General features: G+C 39.7%; 1 protein-coding gene across 2 annotated transcripts in view; it reads right to left on the minus strand.

The window, feature by feature from the left end:
* Window positions 1-19,145, minus strand: part of Cped1 (cadherin like and PC-esterase domain containing 1) — a 295,142-nt gene that overhangs the window by 221,659 nt on the left and 54,338 nt on the right. For both annotated transcript variants that reach the window (XM_050145850.1, XM_050145851.1), the window contains one exon: window positions 8,252-8,358. In XM_050145850.1, the coding sequence (XP_050001807.1) occupies window positions 8,252-8,358 (107 nt within the window). The remainder of the gene's footprint in view (window positions 1-8,251; window positions 8,359-19,145) is intronic.

Below are 19,145 nucleotides of genomic sequence, written 5' to 3' on the forward strand. Positions count from 1 at the left end.
TATTTTGGGGCTGGGCAGCTGGAAAACAACAGAGCAGCCTCCATCTACAAAGACACAATTGGGAAGACAGAAATACACATCTTAAAATATTTCAATTCCCAAATACACCTCCATAAACTTATTTCATAATGAATGTATCTAAATTGTTTCTATTGCAAATTATCATGAGCAAAAGTGAAAGTCAAGTCTGTAGAGTGACTCAATAGATAACCAGAGGTCAGATTCCAGCACCCATGTTGTGACCTTCCTGTAATCTCAGCACTGGGGAGGCAGAGACAAGATACCTAGAGCAAGATGGCTAGATACACTATCTGGAATTGGAGAACCCTGGGCTTAGATAGCAACCTTCCACAATACACAAAGCAGAGAGCAATCAAAAGAGCCACCAAGCATCAACTTGAGTCTCCATAGGTATGCACAGACACATATAGATACACATGCGTTCACAAATGTTAGCATTCATACAAGCACACATACACAGATGTGCATGTATGCACACATACACATACCAACAGCAACATAAAAAATAAAAGTCTAACTTCTTTTGAGGCATTTTTCACTCAAAAAAGCAAAACCATTATAGGAATCTTGATAATTTGGAAGGTGTTTATAAACTTCAAAAAATAAAACCCTTGCAAAAGCATTAACTAATTAAAGAGGATGAATTTTAACTAGAAATATTTAAAATGAATAGGAAATTGATGGGAAATTTTTTTCTGGTCTTTCTAAAATGAATCTAACATGAACACCACACTGGAGCTTACAGAATATGCTGTCTGCTCATTTCAGCTCTACAGATGACCATGTGTTTTATTCTGTAAGGACTGAGACCTTCTCCCAAGACTGTTCAAGGTCATCAACAAGGAAAATAATTAATGTCAGAAAATTAGGAAACCCAGATATTCAAAGAAAGAAAAGTCTTTTTCTTCTGTCTTCCAAACATAGTAACCATTCCATCGAATTATCAAGGAAATGCCCTGCATGCTTTGCAGGAAGAGCCATGTCAGACGTTCTCTGTTCTCCAAATACTGAAGTCAGCATCTGGGTTTAGTGGCTGCTAATCCTACAAATATTCAAAGCTGGGAACGAATCCCTTTGCTTCTGAAACACTAGCACCCATCGACTTGAGACGGAAGGACTCCAGTTAGTGAAGGCACAGTTACCTCATACAGTAGGCCTCCCTTTGGAAATCTCAAGTATAAACTGACTTTTAATCTATGTCACTATTCTCCTAGATATTCATTCATTCATTCATTCATTCATTCATTCTCTGTTACAAACCTTATGATTATTTTCACCAATAACTGATTGCAAAGTTTTAATTCATAATCTGATCTGGTACCATTGTTCCTTCCAAAATGATTGACAATTCTGCAACAATCCCAACAAATATGAAATGAATTCTGGTTTGAATATGTTGTATACACACAGAAGTCACAACTCATAAGGTTTCAATTTACTTATTTTTACCAAGTGGAGCTATCTACATGTGTCATTGAGAATTCACCTATTAAGAATACTCCCTGGGTTAGGCTGTCAGGACACTGCCTGAATACCTGATTTTACAGTTTCTCTGATTGAAAAAACAGGTATTTGATGTCAGACTTCCTGGGTGTTAATCCTATTATTTCTTTTATTAACTAAGAGGCCTTAAACAACTAGAAAACTATCTAACATCTGTCTACCATCTATCTATGTATCTACTATCTATTTATCTATCTGTCTGTCTATTTATCATCTATCTACTATCTAGCTACGATCTATCTATCTATCTATCTATCTATCTATCTATCATCTATCTATCATCTATCTATCTGCCTAGCTACTATCTATCTATCTATCTATCTATCTGTCTGTCTGTCTGTCTGTCTGTCTGTCTGTCTGTCCGTCTGTCTGTCTGTCTTTCATCTATCTAGTTACTATCTATCTATCATCTGTCTACCATCTATCTACCTATCTATATATCTATCTACCCACCATTTATCTATCATCATCTATCTATATCTATCTATCTATCTATCTATCTATCTATCTATCTATCTATCTATCTATCTCTGTGCTACTGTCTCTTCTGCTATAAAGAAAATACACCAATACATATGGAAATGCTAAGAATGGAGTTGGTGCACAGTAAACACACAAGTGTTGCTTTGCTTACTGTTAGTTCTTATTTCTATCACCACTGAATCTTCTGCTTACATCTTGCCATGCCCACTGCTGCTCAGCTAGTCCGATTTACCCTCATCTGGCTAAATCATATCAGTAATTGTTTTCCTCCCTTGGTCATTGCTTCTGAAATACTTCAGCACAGCTGCCAGGGCAAAGCCTGTAAAAGTACAACGTGACTTCCAATTTTCCTCTACTCAAAACATTCCTTAAATGTACCATTTCCCCAAGAACAAAAGCTGTGGTCCTTAAAAGGGTTCCCATGTCACTGTATGTAAGTCCCCACTCCAAGAACATCTGTAAACTCTGCTCCTGCTGCACTAACTTCCCTTCAGTCATATGGGAATTCTTGTGTTCCTAATACATACAAGGCAGGCTAGAAAGATGGTTCAGCATTAAAAGGAACTGGCCGCTCTTCCAGAGGACCCAGGTGCAATTCCCAGGACCCACACATTGGTTCTGTAACTCCAGCCCCAAAGGATCTGACTCCTCTTCTTGCCTCTGCAAGTACTATTTGCATATGTTACACAGACATTCATGCAGGCAAAACACAAATGTGGTGGTTCGAATAAGAATGGTTCCCATAGGCACATACATTTGAATGTCTGATCCCTCATCAGTAGACTGTTTGGGGAATTATTAATATGTGTGGCCTTGTTGGAGGAGGAGTGTCACTGCCTTTGTTGTTTCAAAAGGCCACTCCAGGTCTAGTCTCGCCTACCCCGCCTCCAACTTTTAGATCAGTGGAAACTCTTAGCCCCATGCCTTCCTACCTATTGTCATGGAAGGACTCACCCCTCTGAAACTGTTAGCAAGCACCAAGTTAAATGCTTTCTTTTGTAAGTTGCTTTAGTCAAGGTGTCCCTTCACAATGACAGAAAAATAACTAAGACAACTCAACACAATAAACAAACTGAAAACAATAAAAAAACAAAACAGAACGAACAAAAATAAGACAACCTCCTTTTACCTACTGCCAATTTCTCCTCTCCTTTGTGTTGTAATCTTTACTCGAGTCACTGGCACTAGGACCTCAGGGTCTTCAGGGCTAAAGTCAAATGTCACTTTGGTGGGGGAGGGTTGAGACAGGGTGTCTGTGTTTAGCTCTGGCTGTCCTGGATCTCACTCTGTGGACCATGCTAGCTTCTAACTCGGAGATCTTTCTGCCTTCACTTCCTAAATGCTAGGATCAAAGGTGTGAGTCACCACATCCAGCTCAAATGTCACTTTCTTAATGGAACCTACCCTCTGCATCTAAAGTTCAACAACTAATTTTTTTCTCTCTTTAATTTTGGCTTTGGTTCTTTTCGACATCTAACATGGACTATTACTAGGGCCCTTCCTTTACCTGTCTCCTGCTAAGGGTCTAATCCCCCCAAGAACAAGGAATTATGTCTGTTTTGTGAATTTACATTTCCTCAGTGCCTAAACAAGGCTCAGCACAGCTGTTCACTAAGTAGAAATGGCAAATGGATAGGTGAGGTAATCAATGCACCAACAGATGAATGAATGAGTTGATAAAGGAAAAAATCAGACAGTACGTTCAGCAAGGAAGGTATCATGAGAGGTGGTGGCCTCCATCTTGATAAATGGTGTTAGTTTAAATTTAGTGTAAATAATCTTCTAGGCAAAAAAATAATAATCCCATATGAGACTTGTTTTTAAATAAAACAAACTCAGACATGGCATATTCATAGAAAAAGATCTTCCTTATAGGAGATTCTCACATAATAATTATAGAAGGAATGGGGAAACAGAAAATGACCATTAAAATGGATAATACTGATAACTGATAAGATGCGTGATGGATATTAAAATTTCTGTCCCAACATTTGCAGAAAAAACAAGATATTTGCATAGTTTCAATTTATCACATCCAAAATATTTACAAAGCCAAAGGAAAAGTTGTAGTTCCACGATGAAGACAGGCAGCAGATAATACCTATGTCTGATGAAAAGAGAAACAAGACCAAGGAGTGTTTAGAGCCACACACACAAAAACTTAAAGGAGTGTTAATGTCACTAATCTCTTTTGAGACTATGTCTTAGTTACTTTTTGATTGCTCTGACAAAACAGCATGGCCAAGGATCTTATAAAAGAAAGAGCTTATTGGGGGCTTCCAGTTTCAAATGGTAAGTTCATGACCTTCGTGGCAGGCAGGCGTGGTACTGGAACAGTAGCTGAGAGATCACATACTGGCCCCAGTGTAGATGGCAGAGAGAGAAAGAGAGGCAAGGCCGAGTGTGGGCTTTCAAAGCCTGAAAGTCTGCCCAGTGATACACTTCCCCCATATAACCACACCCCCTAATATAATCTGCCCGGGGATACACTTCCCCCAATATAACCACACCTCCTAATCTTTCTTGAGCAGTTCCACAAACTGGGAGCTAAATATTCAAATATATGAACCCATGTGGGCCATTCTCACTCAAATAACCACAGTGGCATTCTAAAAAAAAAAAAACTCTATAATTTTGTGAAAAATTGTTAAATAAATCGAATCCAGGCACGTTCTACTAAATACCTAATCATTTTTTTTCAGAAATGTCATTTCCATTAAGGGAAAAGAGGACTGAGAAACACACAGACTGGCAGGGACAACCGAGACAAGTTGAAACTGTATCTAACAAGGGTGTTAGATTGAATCCTGGAACAGAGAAATGACATAAGTTTAAAAATATCAAAGTACTGCCTGTAATTCTGTGAATAGTTTGAATTGATGCTAATTTATTGTTCTTGATAAATGTATCGTGTTTGTTTAGTCTGCTAAGCTTAGAGCAAGGTGAGTAAGGATACCTAGGGAAATACTATATTAATTCCATAATTTTCTGCATGGAATGTAATCTCAGAATACTAGACCCTGTACTTTTTAACCCCCCAGCACCCTCCTTTTATACATGCACCCAGCATCTCTGCTATGCTTCTTGGTTCTGCCTTACCACAAAGTGTCCTGTGACTTTCTTGAGAATTTAAAGTTGGTGTCTAACTCCTTCATATTTTACTAAAACACACCAAAGAATACAGAGATCAAGTGAGATGATATCCTTTAGGTGATGTGTGATAGACCAAGAGTTTATCTTGGAGACTTTGGTCCTCAGGGTTTCTCAGCTTTGACACTGTATTGGGCTTCATGACTCTTGGGTGTGAACATTACCAGTATTTAGCAGCATCCTTGGCTTTGACCATAGCACATTTTTCTCCTGGTTGTGACAAACTGAAAAGATATTGTCAGGAAGACAACATCCCTCCTTGTTGAAAATAGCAGAGCTTGAGAGGACTGAGAAAGGGTATTAAGGAAGGGATAAAGAGAAGGAGGAGGTGGAGGAAAAGAACAAGGAGAAAAGAAAGGAGGAGGGGAAGGAGGGAGGGATGAAGAGGAGGTGGGAGGATGAAGGAGAGGAAGGTATGTGATAGAAACCAGCATAGGTGTTTAGAGAAAGACAATTAGTTTATCACTTGGTATGATCCTGGAGCTAAATGAAGGTGAGAGAAGGGTGCTATTGGGCAGACTCTGGGTACAGAGAATGCCTGACAGCTAATTGTGTTAAGTACTCACTGTTCTGTTCTCTAGACCCCCCTCCTGCTGTTTCCACCAGGCTAATTTTTATGGATGACATCACAAAGATGCTTGCTTCCTGACTAACTGTTGTGTTGGGCCAATGGGAGCAATGGAAGAGGAACTGAAGAGTGGGAGGAGAGCAGTTTTGTTTCTCACCCTCTCTGCAGGCCTGTGGTAGGGTACAGTGACATGCTGTTCACTTAACTGCTTGCCCTCCAGTCAAGTGGGTCTCTTGGCTCTCAGTAGCTCAGGGCTGAGCCCTTCCTTCTGTTTACCTCTTTGTGACCAGGAGCGGTAAGAATCTTTGGCTCTTGCTAGTTCCTAGGAGCCCTGGCATCTTTTTCTTGTTAGCATTTCATTCCTTCTCCTTGGTTCTTTTATTAGCTTCTCTGCAGACTATTTCAGGGTTATCTACTTATTTTGTGTGTTTGTTAGTAAAAAAGAGGGAAGGTGTGAAGATGAAGGACAGATTATAATATAAGAGGGGAATGAGTACTTGGTCATATTATAACTGACTAGACATAATGGCTAAGGAGCTTGGGCTTAAGGCATCATCAGTGGGGCATCAAGGCCAGGTGGAGAAGCATGTGCAAGTCTGAAGCCTGGGAGACTGCTCTGCGGGTTAGGTGCAGACTTGAGAATCTTTAAGGATAAAGGGTAGTTGAGATTCGGGTAGTGGTGTCATAAAGCATAAGGTGAGAAAGTGTGGTGAAAACAGACATGGAATGGCTGTGATTACAGATAGTGCTAGGGATCTCAGGCCAGTGAAAGAAAAGAAAGAAAGAGGGGGAGCGGAAGAGGAGGGGACAGAGGAGGAAGCTGGTAAAGAAGAAGTAAGAGGAGGGGAAAGGGGAAAGGAGGAATGAAAAGAAGAAATGACTCAGATATACAAAGGTCTCAACACTGGGGCAGGAGTGGGCGGTGCTGGGACAGGAAATCTTTTGCAAATTTTAGGCCAAGTCTAGACTGCATAGTGAGTTCAAGACCAAACTTTGGCTTTGTAAAAACAAAACCCTAACACACAAAAAGAAAGTTCTCGGCCTAAAGGTCAAAGAAGTAAAAAGTTACAAGAAAAAAAATGAGAAGAAAAATGAGCTTGTTTAGCCTGTCTGTGCCACTGCGTCATTAGGGTAGGCACTGCAGCTTCAGTTAGAAGATAAAAACCAGCTGGGTTTTTTCCCTTTCCTCCCAGACTTGTCACAAGTATCAACAATACCTAACTCATCTAGTATAATGACTGGCACATTGGGCAAGTTTTCGTCTCATCTTCACTTATGAATATTCACAAACTCTAGACAATAAATGCTGAATTTCACTTTTAGGTTGAGAAAATAATTACTTTTTTTTTTTTTTGCTATTTAATATGATGTTCTAGTTCTGTTTCTGTTGCTATGATAAAACTCTCCAACCAAAAGCAACCGTGGAAGGAAAGTGTTTATTTCAACTTACACTTCCAGGTCACTTTCTGGAGAAATCAGGATGGGAACTCAAGCAGGACAAGAGGAGCTTGGAGCAGAAACCATGGAGTAAGGCTGTTGCTTTCTGGTTCGCTCTCTGGCTAGCTCGTGGGCTTATGCTCAGATAGCTTTCCAATATATCTCATGACCCTCTGCCTAGTGATTCTGCAGCCTATAGCCTGCAGGGCTAGGACCACCTTTGTAAATTATTATTCAAAATAATCCCTCGCAGACATGCACACAGGCCAATCTGACTCAGACAATTCTTCACTTAAGGCTTTCCTCTTAGAGGACTGTGGGTTGATTCATCTGGCAATTAAAGCTCACGAGGGTATACGCTAAGTTTGAAAAGGTCAGTACAATTATATGGGAAATATTTTTCTACTAGAATCATTGAATTGAGGATACGCATCATGCAATAAGCTACATAATTCTAGGTAAAGTCTGTGCTTTATTGAGTTAAAAAAAAGCTATTAAGAGCTCAAGCTGGAGATTATATTAAAAACAACACAAAATTTGTTTCTAATTATAAGATGAATTATAAGGCATGGGATTACATGTTGTATCTTCAATGCCCCCAGAGACTCATAGAGTAAAGGGTTAGTCAGTGGCTTGTTTGTTATTAGAACCTGGTGAAATCTTTGGGAAGCCTGGCTTCACTCGAGGAAGTTAGACCACTGGAACAAGCTGTTGAAGGAAATATTGGGAACCAGGTCATTTCCTTCCTTGGTCTCCTTGCTTCCTGGATACCACAAGGTGAACAATTTTCTTCACCACACACTCACTTCGTGACACAAGGCCTCAGCACTAGCTCAAGGTCAGCAAGGCCAAACAACCTTGGCCTTACACTCTGAAACTGTGAGTCAATTCCACAATGCAGAGGTAGATTTTCCCTCTTTATTTGTTGGTTTATCCGAGGCACTTTGTTGGAGTGATAGAAAGCCAACTAACTCTTTAGGAAACTTTCCCCAAAGAATTAAAAACAACAATATATAGGCCTAAAATTTTCCCTTTTTAATAATATCCATAGGATTGAAAAAAATATCTTTATACTTTGACAGTGTTTACCTTTTGATGTAGACTTAGTCGACACATGTGCTCCCTGGGTATGCAGGGCTTCCCACCGGCTTCTCTGGAAGGCAGGCAAATGACCACATCCCAGGAGTTCAGATCACCTAAAAACGTAACAACATTTAGCTCCTTCCAGTAAGAAATGTAATTATTTAAACTCTAAAACACAGTGACACTGTTTATAGCAGAATGCTAACACTCAGAAGAACTAAAATTCAACTCTGTCTAATTCAAAAGCTTACCATTTTATTTTTAACATTGTAATCTAGAGAAAATTCAGGTATAAAATATTTATAAAATTTTTTGCAAGATAAATTTACATATATATTTGCAAGATATATATACATATATAATATCTTGTTATTTTTAAAAAGTTTATAAGCCTTCTTACAAAAAGAGACTATGCTGGACAGAAAGTAAAATTAATAAAAATTTCAAAGGTTTCATGAAAAATGAATCTGTGGTCTAGTTACAGATACTGGAGTGGAGTTGAAAATTCAGAACATGGCGTGAACTGAAGCAACTAATATTTCAGCTTTTACCAAGGACAAAATCCTTTGCCAGTAAGTCACACGAGCCTGTCACAATAGCTTGTCAACTTAGGAGAGTGAATTCTGGTTAACGGATTATTATTTATGGGCATATGTAAATTGGTTTTCATTTATTCTTCTGTGTGTATTTGCATGTGTGTGGTATATATGTTTGTGGCACAGACAGAGGAGTGGGGGGCAGGGTTTCCTTCTCTATCACATTCTACCTTATTCTTTCAAGACAGGGTCTCACACTGAACCTGGAGCTATGCCCACTGCCTGAAAGTCTCAATTGTCCTCCTGTCTCTTTCAACACAACACTGCTTTACAATCATGAGTGGCCACCTCCCACTTTCTTTCTATTAAAGCGTGTGGGTGCTGGGGTCATCAGAACTCAGGTCCTCTCGCTTGCATGTAAGGTGTTCTTGTCACTAAGCCATTTCTCCAGCCCATTCATTTTTTCCTTTCTTTCCATTTTTTTTTATGTTGACATGCCTTACATGGAATTAGTACTTTACAAATAATTGTTGAATGGAGAATCCCTGTTGGAATAGAAAATGCATCACCTCTGAGAGGAAAACAAACAAACATAAGAAATGTATTTCAATTGTTAATGTAATAACAAAACAAGTACATCCAGAGAGTCAAGATGGAGTGGGGCACAATAAACAAGTTAACAGAATTTGAGAAATTTTCCTAACATTTTGTTTGGAAAATTAGCTTTAAAAATATTTTCTGTGTATATTGTCGCTGTTGTGAATCATGAGACAAACACAGATGTCACCGCTTGTTTTTTCCATCACCCCTAATGGCTTCTAAACAGCTTAGGGAGGCCACCAGCTTCTTTAAAGTCCTCTCCTCTCATTCTTCCCCCGGGAGAATTTCTCATGTAGAAACATCGCGCTTCCAAAGAAAGGCCGGACAAATAAAAGAACTAATAAGGGAGAAGAATCTATAATTAGTAGTGAAATTTCACTCTTTGCCAACCAAGTACTTTTCATTTGACAAGCCCTGTGCCGTCTGGACTCTGTTTTATGGTTTGGGCTGTCTATTGCCAGAAGGGAAAACTTCCTGGCAAACAAAATGATCTAAACAACCGAAGTCAAGCTCTCATCCCACAACTGTGCTGTTGGCGTGTTCATGAAGATACTGGAAGAGAGCACAGCCGATCAAAGGGGCAGGGGTGAATTCAGCAGATTAGCTGGGACAGAGAAGCTCATCCATGCAACAGCAAGCCAGCCTCAGGCTTGGGAGATGGAGTCGCTGTCTGCACATCCCCTCACTTTGAAGACAATTTCAGAGCAATTCCTGGAACTAAACCCAAGTACAGTGCAATGCTTCTAATCCTCTGTTTTGAACAAGGCAGTGGCCTTTGTCAGCCAACATCTTTTGATTTGAATTCTAAGAGAAATACAATGCGTTTTTATTTCATGTCTAGTTCAGGAAATAGTGAAACCCTAGGGAAAAAAGCCTTCTGTCATAAGATCCCCAAATAAATATTTTAAGAAGATAAGGATATACAAAGAGAGAGGGATTTCAAAGTAAGAACTGCATTGTTTGGTTCTTAAAACCAGAGTGTATTCTGAGTTCCTCTGAGGTGTGCCTCCTTTCACTTTGGCAACTTCTAGAGTTGGTAGAAAGAAACACATTTCAGTCATAAACGTTTAAAATTGAGAAACATTTAAATAATTCAAAGGAACTCATTAAGAACTTTCAATGAGCAGAACTTTGCCCTGGGTATGTGGAAGAAAATAGAAAGAAAAAAGAAAAAGCCAGGCAGTAAGTGCCCTCATCGCTCTATCTGAAGGATCTAAAACATTAAAAAGATTTGAGGATAACTTACAAAATATCACACAGTCTCTTGGCATTCGTAAGGTGACCCTTCATCTCCCCAAAATATTCAATTAATATTTCAACTTAAAAATTAATAATTCAAAAAAGGCTCCTAGCCCTTCAATGTTCTTTTAAAATGAAGTAAAATATAACAGGAATTTCAAGAGATGTCTTCATATACGTCTTCCCTAATTATCGTTACCTAAGCCAAAAGAGTACTTACTGTTTCCATTCAAAATTCCTTTCCTTAGCTGAGCTCAATGCCAACCTCCCAAATCTCTCCAGCTTAAATATTTAGTAAGGTTTTCACTTTCTCAACATTTCTTTCTCTTGCTTCGGAAGTCAGCTCCCTCCTCCAGTTCTTGCTACCCTCCCTGACTTTACAACGCCAAGTGTTACTTGTTTCAGGAGACAATACATGTTCACATTTGGCCACAGACACTCAGGAGCCATGTTGAAAATAGAAACTTTTACTACAGAGCAAAGGATATTTATTCTTAGTTTTGGAACATTTTAGGTACAAATTCATAACTTAGTAGAATTCCAAACTAGTGCACTATTTGGGGACCCTGGTGACCACCATCCTCCAGAGGATAGTATAACCTACTAGCAGATACAAGCACAACATTCAGAGTAGAGCTCACAAGTGGGAGGCATGGGGGCACATGCCCAGTCCTTGAATAGATTGTGCTTGCCCAGGACAATAGGTAAATACTTGCCAAATGCAAATGGCAGCAGACTCACACTTGAAAAACCAGATTTTGGCCACTTTTGGAAACCCTAGTAACATTAGGTCTACATCTTGCGAGGCATCCAAGACTTCAGGGAGGTGCCCAGGAGTCCTCCACATGGTTCTAAGGCTGTCTCCCTCTGCATCTAGCACCAGTGGTTTTAGCTCTGCTGCTGTAAAATACTGGTGATGGAGGGAAGGGCCACTTGTTGGTTCCCTGCCACTTAGCCCGGAAATAATCACACAGAAACCATACTAATTAAATCACTGCTTGGTCCATTAGCTCTAGCTTCTTACTGACTAACTCTTACATATTAATTTAACCCATATCCATTAATCTGTGTATCGCCACATGGTTGTGGCTTACCAGATAAAGTTCCCAGCTCCATCACTTCTCTCTAACTCTGCCTTCCTCCTCCCATGCTATAGGCCAAGTCAATTTCTTTATTCATTAACCAATAAAAGCAACACATAGACAGAAGGACGTCCCACACCGTACTGGTATGTCATATTCCAATAATCATCATTTGACAAACTGATGCTCATGTTTTAATTTTTAATGAATTAAATATATTCATTAGCTAAGTTGGTTTTGTTGAAAGATCTTAGGGACACTGATATTTGGTCATTTGGTGGTAGTCCTTGGTAAATTTGATGGTTCCTTGAGTTGTTGCCTAAAAGAAAATTAGACCCTATGTGGTTTAGAATACTAAATTGGAATATGGGTTTCAAATCCACAATGAATATATAAGCTATAGTAGTGTGGTGGTTTCAACAAGAATGGCCCTCAGAAGCTCATACGTTTAAATATCTAGTTCCTAGTTGGTGTAACTGCTTGGGAAGGATGAGGGGTGTTTCCTTGTTGATGGAGGTGGCTCACCGTGGGCAGGCTTGGAGGATTCAAAAGACTGTGTCATTCCCAGTGTTCTCTCTCTGCCTCATACTTGTGTCTCAAGATGTGAGCTCTCAGTTGTTCTTAGCACCACGCTTTTACTTTTGTGCCATAGACTCTAACATCCTGAAATAGTAAGCCCCATTAAATGCTTTCTCTTATAAGTTGTCTTGGCTATGGTGTCTTATCACAGCAACAGAGAAGTAGCTATGAAAGGCAGCAATATACAAGGATGCAAACAGCTGAAAATTGTTCTAAGATTTATTGATTATTATTCTCTCTCTTTCTCTCTCTCTCTCTCTCTCTCTCTCTCTCTCTCTCTCTCTCTCTCTCTCTCTCTCTGTGTATACATATGCATGTAGGCAGATGCCCTCATAAGTCAGGAGCATATATGGGATTCCCCAGGAGCTAGAGTCATAACTCTTCATACACTGTCCAGCATGGGTTCTTAGAACTAAACTCTAGTTCTCTACAAGAGTAGCAAGCATTTTAGCTGCTGAGCCATTTCTTCCTAGCTCCAAGAGCTAGGAATTCTTAAGTACCCTAATGCTCCTCATATTGTTCCGAATGTTTGTATTAATAATTTTTCACCCAGGATCCCACACTGGATATGGATGTTCTGAGAAGCACAGAAGAACTAAGTAATTTGCCCAACATCTTCCATCTGGTTAATGGACTTGAGTGCTGGAAGTCTAGGTCTAAAGACCAAGTTCTTGACACCATTAACCCCTCAAAACACAGGGAAACAACAGAGCGACATCGCTTCTGATGCCATATACCTTTTCATTTATGTTTTACTTATGACAACTTTTTAGGCTAGAAACAAGGATTGTACAAACTTTAGAAGTAAAGACAGACAGACAGACACTCAAAATAAACAGATAAGTAAAACAACAACCACAACAAAATATTATCTAGCTTTGGTCTTTTTTTAGTTACTACCTAGTATGTCTATTTCCCTTTAGGAACTTGAAGGAAAGAATGATTGTAGTAGGTATAATCAGGCAACCCTAGGTGCTCACAGGCTGCTAAGCCCTTCATTAGCAATGCTGCTGACAACTGGAGTCTCTTAAATGTGGAAGAAACTCGTCCCCAATCACACGTGTACTCAGCCATTGCAAGCCTTAACTTGGCTCCCACCTACTCTCAAAACTAAATGTCAAAATGTTCCTTAGACTATTTTATAGGTGACTAATAATCTTCTTCCATCACAATGAAACCAGAGCCCCCATGGCTTAAACTAACCAAGATCTTAGGTAGAGAGGTCATAGGGGAAAGTTCTAGGAAAAAAAAAAACAAAAAACAAAAACAGGATGTGCATGTCCCATTCTCCATACTGGGAAAACACGAACACTCAGCAGGCTTCTCCTCCCAACTGGCATGCTGGTGACTGCACTGCTCCCCACCACAGCAGGGCGTGCTGTGGAAGATCCAGTTGTTCCAAACGATTTGAGAAGAAAGTATGAAGGTCCCCATTTATGAATTCACACAGAAACAAACACAGTGTATAGTTTCCTTCCTCCTCAGAGCTTGCACAGAAAGCAGTTGACATCTCAATTTTAAAAATGATCTTTAAATTTCACTTATTTATATATTTATAATTTATTAAACAAGCATCTACCCTACAGAATCAGGCTGCCTTTAGAACATTTCCGTCTCCCACAGGCAGGCTGCCATGAAAAGCAAACAATTGTTTCCTGGCTCACAAATCACTTCCTTCGTTGATAAAATCTGAAGGATCAGTAATATAACCCAGAGACTAGAGCTCTGTGAGATAATGCCATTCATTCTAGCACCGTTTGTGTAGAAGCTGTTTATGCTCAAGGAAGGAGAACTCCACATACCGGAAACAACAGAATAAACAAAAACCCAAATAATACTACATCTATACCTGCTTATTTTTCTTCACAATATTTACTACCTCTTGTTATATTATATAGTCACTTCTTTTCTGTCTTCCTCATTTAATATTATTTGCTGGTCTTTCAGGTTTGGTTTGGTTTGGACTGATTTAGTTTTTTGAGACAAGATCTTACTATGTAGCCTTGGTGGGTTTTTAACTCTCATCTTTTGCCTCAGCCTCCCGAGTGCTGGGTTTACAGGCATATATCATTCCTCCCAGCATTTCCCCCTGATTTGAGTACGAGCTCAGGAGAGCAAAACTGAACTTTATTTGTTGCTAGAATGTCCATGCCTATGTAGTAGTTGTAATACAAAAACAAGTTATATGTTTGTTAAATATTTAAATAAGCAAATAACTGAATGTGTGCAGCAGAAAAGTAATTAGAACTCAATCGAAAGTCAACCTGTTTGCTAGATTAAATCTCAAGCATGGCAAAAATAAAATAAAGCAAAATTAAAAGCAAAGAGAGACCCAGACAGAGAGATGGCTAAGTAGGTAGAGTGCTTGTTCACCAAGCACTGTTTGGTTCCCTAGCATCCACATAAAAGCCAGGCAAAGCATCACACACCTATAATCCCAAGGGCTTAAGAAGGAGACACATCCCTGGGGCTAATTAGACAGCAACCTTGCCAAATTGATGAGTTCTAGGGTCAATAACAGACCCTATTTCAAAAAATAAGGTAGGGAGTCTTGAGGAAGACACCCACCATTGAACTCTGGCTTCCAAATGCATGCATGAACACACACTGAGAGGCATACATACTCATACCCAGATGAACATCCACAGCCATATTTACCATACAAAAGTAGGAAGAAAAGGAGGGCAGGTGGACAGGTGGCAGGCAGGAAAGAAGGAAGGGAAGAAGAAAAGAAGGAAGGAAGAAAGGAGGGAATAAAAGAAAAGGCTAACCTTTTCTTAAAAATGGAAAACTGTGAGAAAAGCACTAGTCTTTGGAAGACACATCAGTAAATATTTTGGTTCTTAGCTACTATGGATTAAAGAAGACAAGCTAAAAATGAAAGACAGGGTTAACCAATTCCAAATGCCTTACGTATAGAAAACTCTTCTTCCAACACTTAGGAAAATAGACTCACATTCTATGGCTTAGAAAGGAGAGTCATCCCTCAGTGTCTAGGGAAGCAGTTCTCAACCTGCGGGACATGTTATGGGATAATCTTTTTGTACTCTGTGAAGATACATCTTGGCCAAGGCACCTTCTGATTGATTTAATAAAGAACTGAATCTAGTATCTAGGCAGGCAAGGATAGGCGGGTTTCCCAGGAGAGAAAGGAAGAGGCAGAATCTAGGCATGGGATTTCGACAGCAGACTAGGAAGAAGTCAGACATGCCATACTGAGAAAAGGTAAAAGCCACATGGCAGAACCTAGATTAATAGAAGCAGGTTAACTTGAGTTATAAGAGATAGTTGTAAACAAGCCTACACCAAATGTCAAACTTTTATAATTAATAGTAAGTCTCCACATCCTTATTTGCAGGTGGGTGGTCCAAGAATGTCCAACGAGAACACTGGCTACAGGGTAATGGCCCCTTTGAGGGGTGGACCGGCTCTTTGACAGAGGTTGCCTAAGCATGGGAAAACACAGACGTTTACAATATAATTCATAACAGTAGCAATTATGAAGTAGAAACAAAAATAATTCTATGGTTGGGGTCCCCACAACATAAGGAACTGTATTGAAGGGTCACAGCATTAGGAAGGTGGAGAACCACTGGTCTAGGTTACCTCATTCCTCATTCACGCTATTCAGCTAGTCTTCCCTGAGGACATGACTAGAACATTTTGTAAAGTTGGTTTTCCTTTAGGGTGAAGTATTACAGATATTTGATTTAGTTCTGTGCATTCTTCTTGGCCATTTTTTTTTTGTGTGTGTGTGTGTATTTGTTTAGTTTCCTTATTCTGAGCTAGGGGTGAACTGGGGATGCTGTGCGTGTGGACGCACACGTCCTTCACTGTGCGTGTGGACATGTCCTTTGCCCTGGCGCTGCACTCCTAACCCAAGATGGCTGCCTTTTAAATACTTACAGTATCTCTTTATAATACGTGAAATGAATTCACCATTCTCTCTGAATTGCTCTTCTTTTTTATTTTTTATTTTTTTTATTTATTTATTTATTTTTTTTTTTGGTTTTTCGAGACAGGGTTTCTCTGTGGCTTTGGAGCCTGTCCTGGAACTAGCTCTGTAGACCAGGCTGGTCTCGAACTCACAGAGATCCGCCTGCCTCTGCCTCCCGAGTGCTGGGATTAAAGGCGTGCGCCACCATCGCCCGGCTTTGCTCTTCTTTTTTAGAACTAAGCTGTAAAATTCTCACTAAATATCAGAATCTTACTTTCTCTGTTTCTACCCAATCCTGGTGATAACATTACACTCACAGGCCCATTTAAAATTTGTCAATAAATTAGGTTCTATACTTTATTCCATCTCAGTATTGATTATGTTCAAATATCTATATCTTCTCTCCAATCTCTCAAGCTACATAAACCAATTCTCTATTTTAAACACTCAAACCTCATTTATCTGCAGATCAGTGAGCATGTCTCCCATGATTAAACTTACTCAGTACCACTCCACAGAGAAGAGCTATTTATCTTACAGCTTCTAACCCAGACGTTGTAGATACCGGAAGGTGTTTTTGGGGTAAAGATTTCAGCATTTAGCATTAATTTTATGGCAGACATTTGAACAGGATCTTGTAATCCTTAACAAATTGTATAATATGATTGCAAAATCTAATCCAGCCTGGTTTTTCATGCCAGGAGTCTGGACATAGGATTTTGCTCTGGCTCCGAATCTCTTCAGAGCAGATGCTGGAACTCCTGTATCTCAGAATGGAATTCCCAAAGCATTCCCTCCCTGCTGCTCTTAGCCTTCTTCAGATACCCACCCTGTGGGATGCTGTGAGGAAGACTACGGAGACTGTTTGTGGAAACAATTCTGAGTTCCCAGAATTCTTCAGAAGCTTGGTGAAGTAACGTTATTTTCATATTCTGCGAAACAGAATCTTCCTACTATGTAGAAATTTAACACAAAAAGCAAGTGTGATTACCTGCAAGAAACTCCTTAAGAAGAGGTTGCTTCCGCAGGCTTGATACTGTTCCCTCCATAAAATTTTAATATGCCTGTGTCATTTGTTAATCTCGATTTGAGCTATAATTGGTGGCATGCATGAGTTCTGTCTGAGAGAAGACTTTTCTCTTTAGCAAAATTTTAGACATTTAATATGCTTGCCAAACTAAAACACCTTAGCAGAAGTCAACACGGCAGCAATCTGAATTTTTTTAAAAATGGAATAGATGCCCTACCCAGAGATTGGTTTCCAATACCATTCCCTGATTTAAAAAAAAAAAAAGGATCAAGTTCATAGGAAACTGTTGATTTGGGGCTAGGGATGGAAGGAAAAGAAGTATATAAAATGAGCCTCAAGAACTGTAAATTCCCAGGAAGTTCTTAGAAAGCCTAAAAACAAAGATCAAACGATAAAACAATAAAAAATAGTACTGAATATCTCAGAGAGCCACTAGTGTCTATGACAACAAGTAAAATAATATTAGGTTATTCCCCCAATACCCGTATGTTAATAAACAAGTGGGGATAGAGAAACAAATCTCCTGTAGAATTCTAGGTAAAGCAGACAGCTTTCACATCCTAAAAGCAGGGTATCACCCTGCATCTTGGTCTTAATTATTTTTCTATCACTGTGATAAAACACCAAGACCAAAGCAACCTGTAGAAGGAAGGGTTGATTTTGGGCTTACAGTTCCAGAGGGACTGTAACCCTAACAGTGAGGAAGCGTGGCAGCAGACAGACAAGGAGCCTGATGCAGCAGCTGGGAGCTCACATCTTAGACCAGAAACAGGAAGCTGAGAAAGCTTACTCAAAATGGCACAAGTCTTTTGAAACCTGAAAGCCTACTCCAGTGATACCCTTCCTCCAGCAAAATCACACATTCTAATCCTCCCCGAAACAGCCACCAACTGGAACCAAGTATTCAAATGCCCAAGACTTTTGGGGGACATCTCATAAAAAAATAGCAATTATATATAGCAATATCTCTCCCAACAGTCCAGTGTGGAAAGGGGAAGGAGAGGAAGATTTTACTGTGGGAGAACCTGGCATGGGCTATCTCAGTGAGCTGAGCAGAGTCACTTCAGCAATAACGCATGATTGGGCATACTCTTGAGAGCATGGGATAAAGCATTTTCTTTGTGACTATTCTCCCTCAAACTAAACAGCCCATCTAATAGTGAGCAAAACATCAGCAAATTCCATTTAAAGGGGCCTCAAAAGAGCTCACCTGTTCTCAAAGCAGTCAAGGTAATAAGGGTAGGGGGAAGGAAATTTTGAGAAGGACACAGAGTCAAGAGAAACTTGGGGACATGAGATGACTAAATGTAATGTTAGAAGGGCAGCAGAAATAAAATGTGATCTGGTATTCTGGGTGGGACCTGAAGGCACATTTGACTAAAACTAAGAAAAATTAAAAAACTAAAGCTCAGGCTGTTTAAAAATTCCAAGCAACAAAATCTCTAGAGGAAATAAGGTAAGTGTTAAGTTAGCGGAAACTGTTTTAGTTTGACAGAAACCCACCTATTCTCATGAGGAGGATGAGGGATAAACAGGGGTGGGTAGGTTAGGGCAGGGACCATGACAACAGCAGGTCCACTCTTGTCTGTAGCCAGAAGTGACCAGGCTAGAGGCCAGGGATGCCAGAAGGGAGGTCAGGGTCACTATCTCTTTTCCCCTAAGTGAGTGCCAATGTCAGGCTGTGACATACACTGCTCTCGTCTGTTGAACACTTTTGGAACCGAATCTCCATATTTCATGACGTTAAGGGTTATATCTATTTCTCAATTTCAGCCCATCTCCAAAATGATTTTAGAATCTCAACTCTTGAAGGAATGTCGCAATAGCCTTGGTGACTATTGAGGTTGTATATCAGAGCTTTGTGGACAACTCACATGTAAATGTTCCATTATGAGAA

This window comes from Alexandromys fortis, unplaced genomic scaffold, assembly GCF_014885135.2.
Source record: "Alexandromys fortis isolate MF-2015 unplaced genomic scaffold, M_Fortis_MF-2015_v1.1 scaffold_34, whole genome shotgun sequence".
Classification (NCBI taxonomy): Eukaryota; Metazoa; Chordata; class Mammalia; order Rodentia; family Cricetidae; genus Alexandromys; species Alexandromys fortis.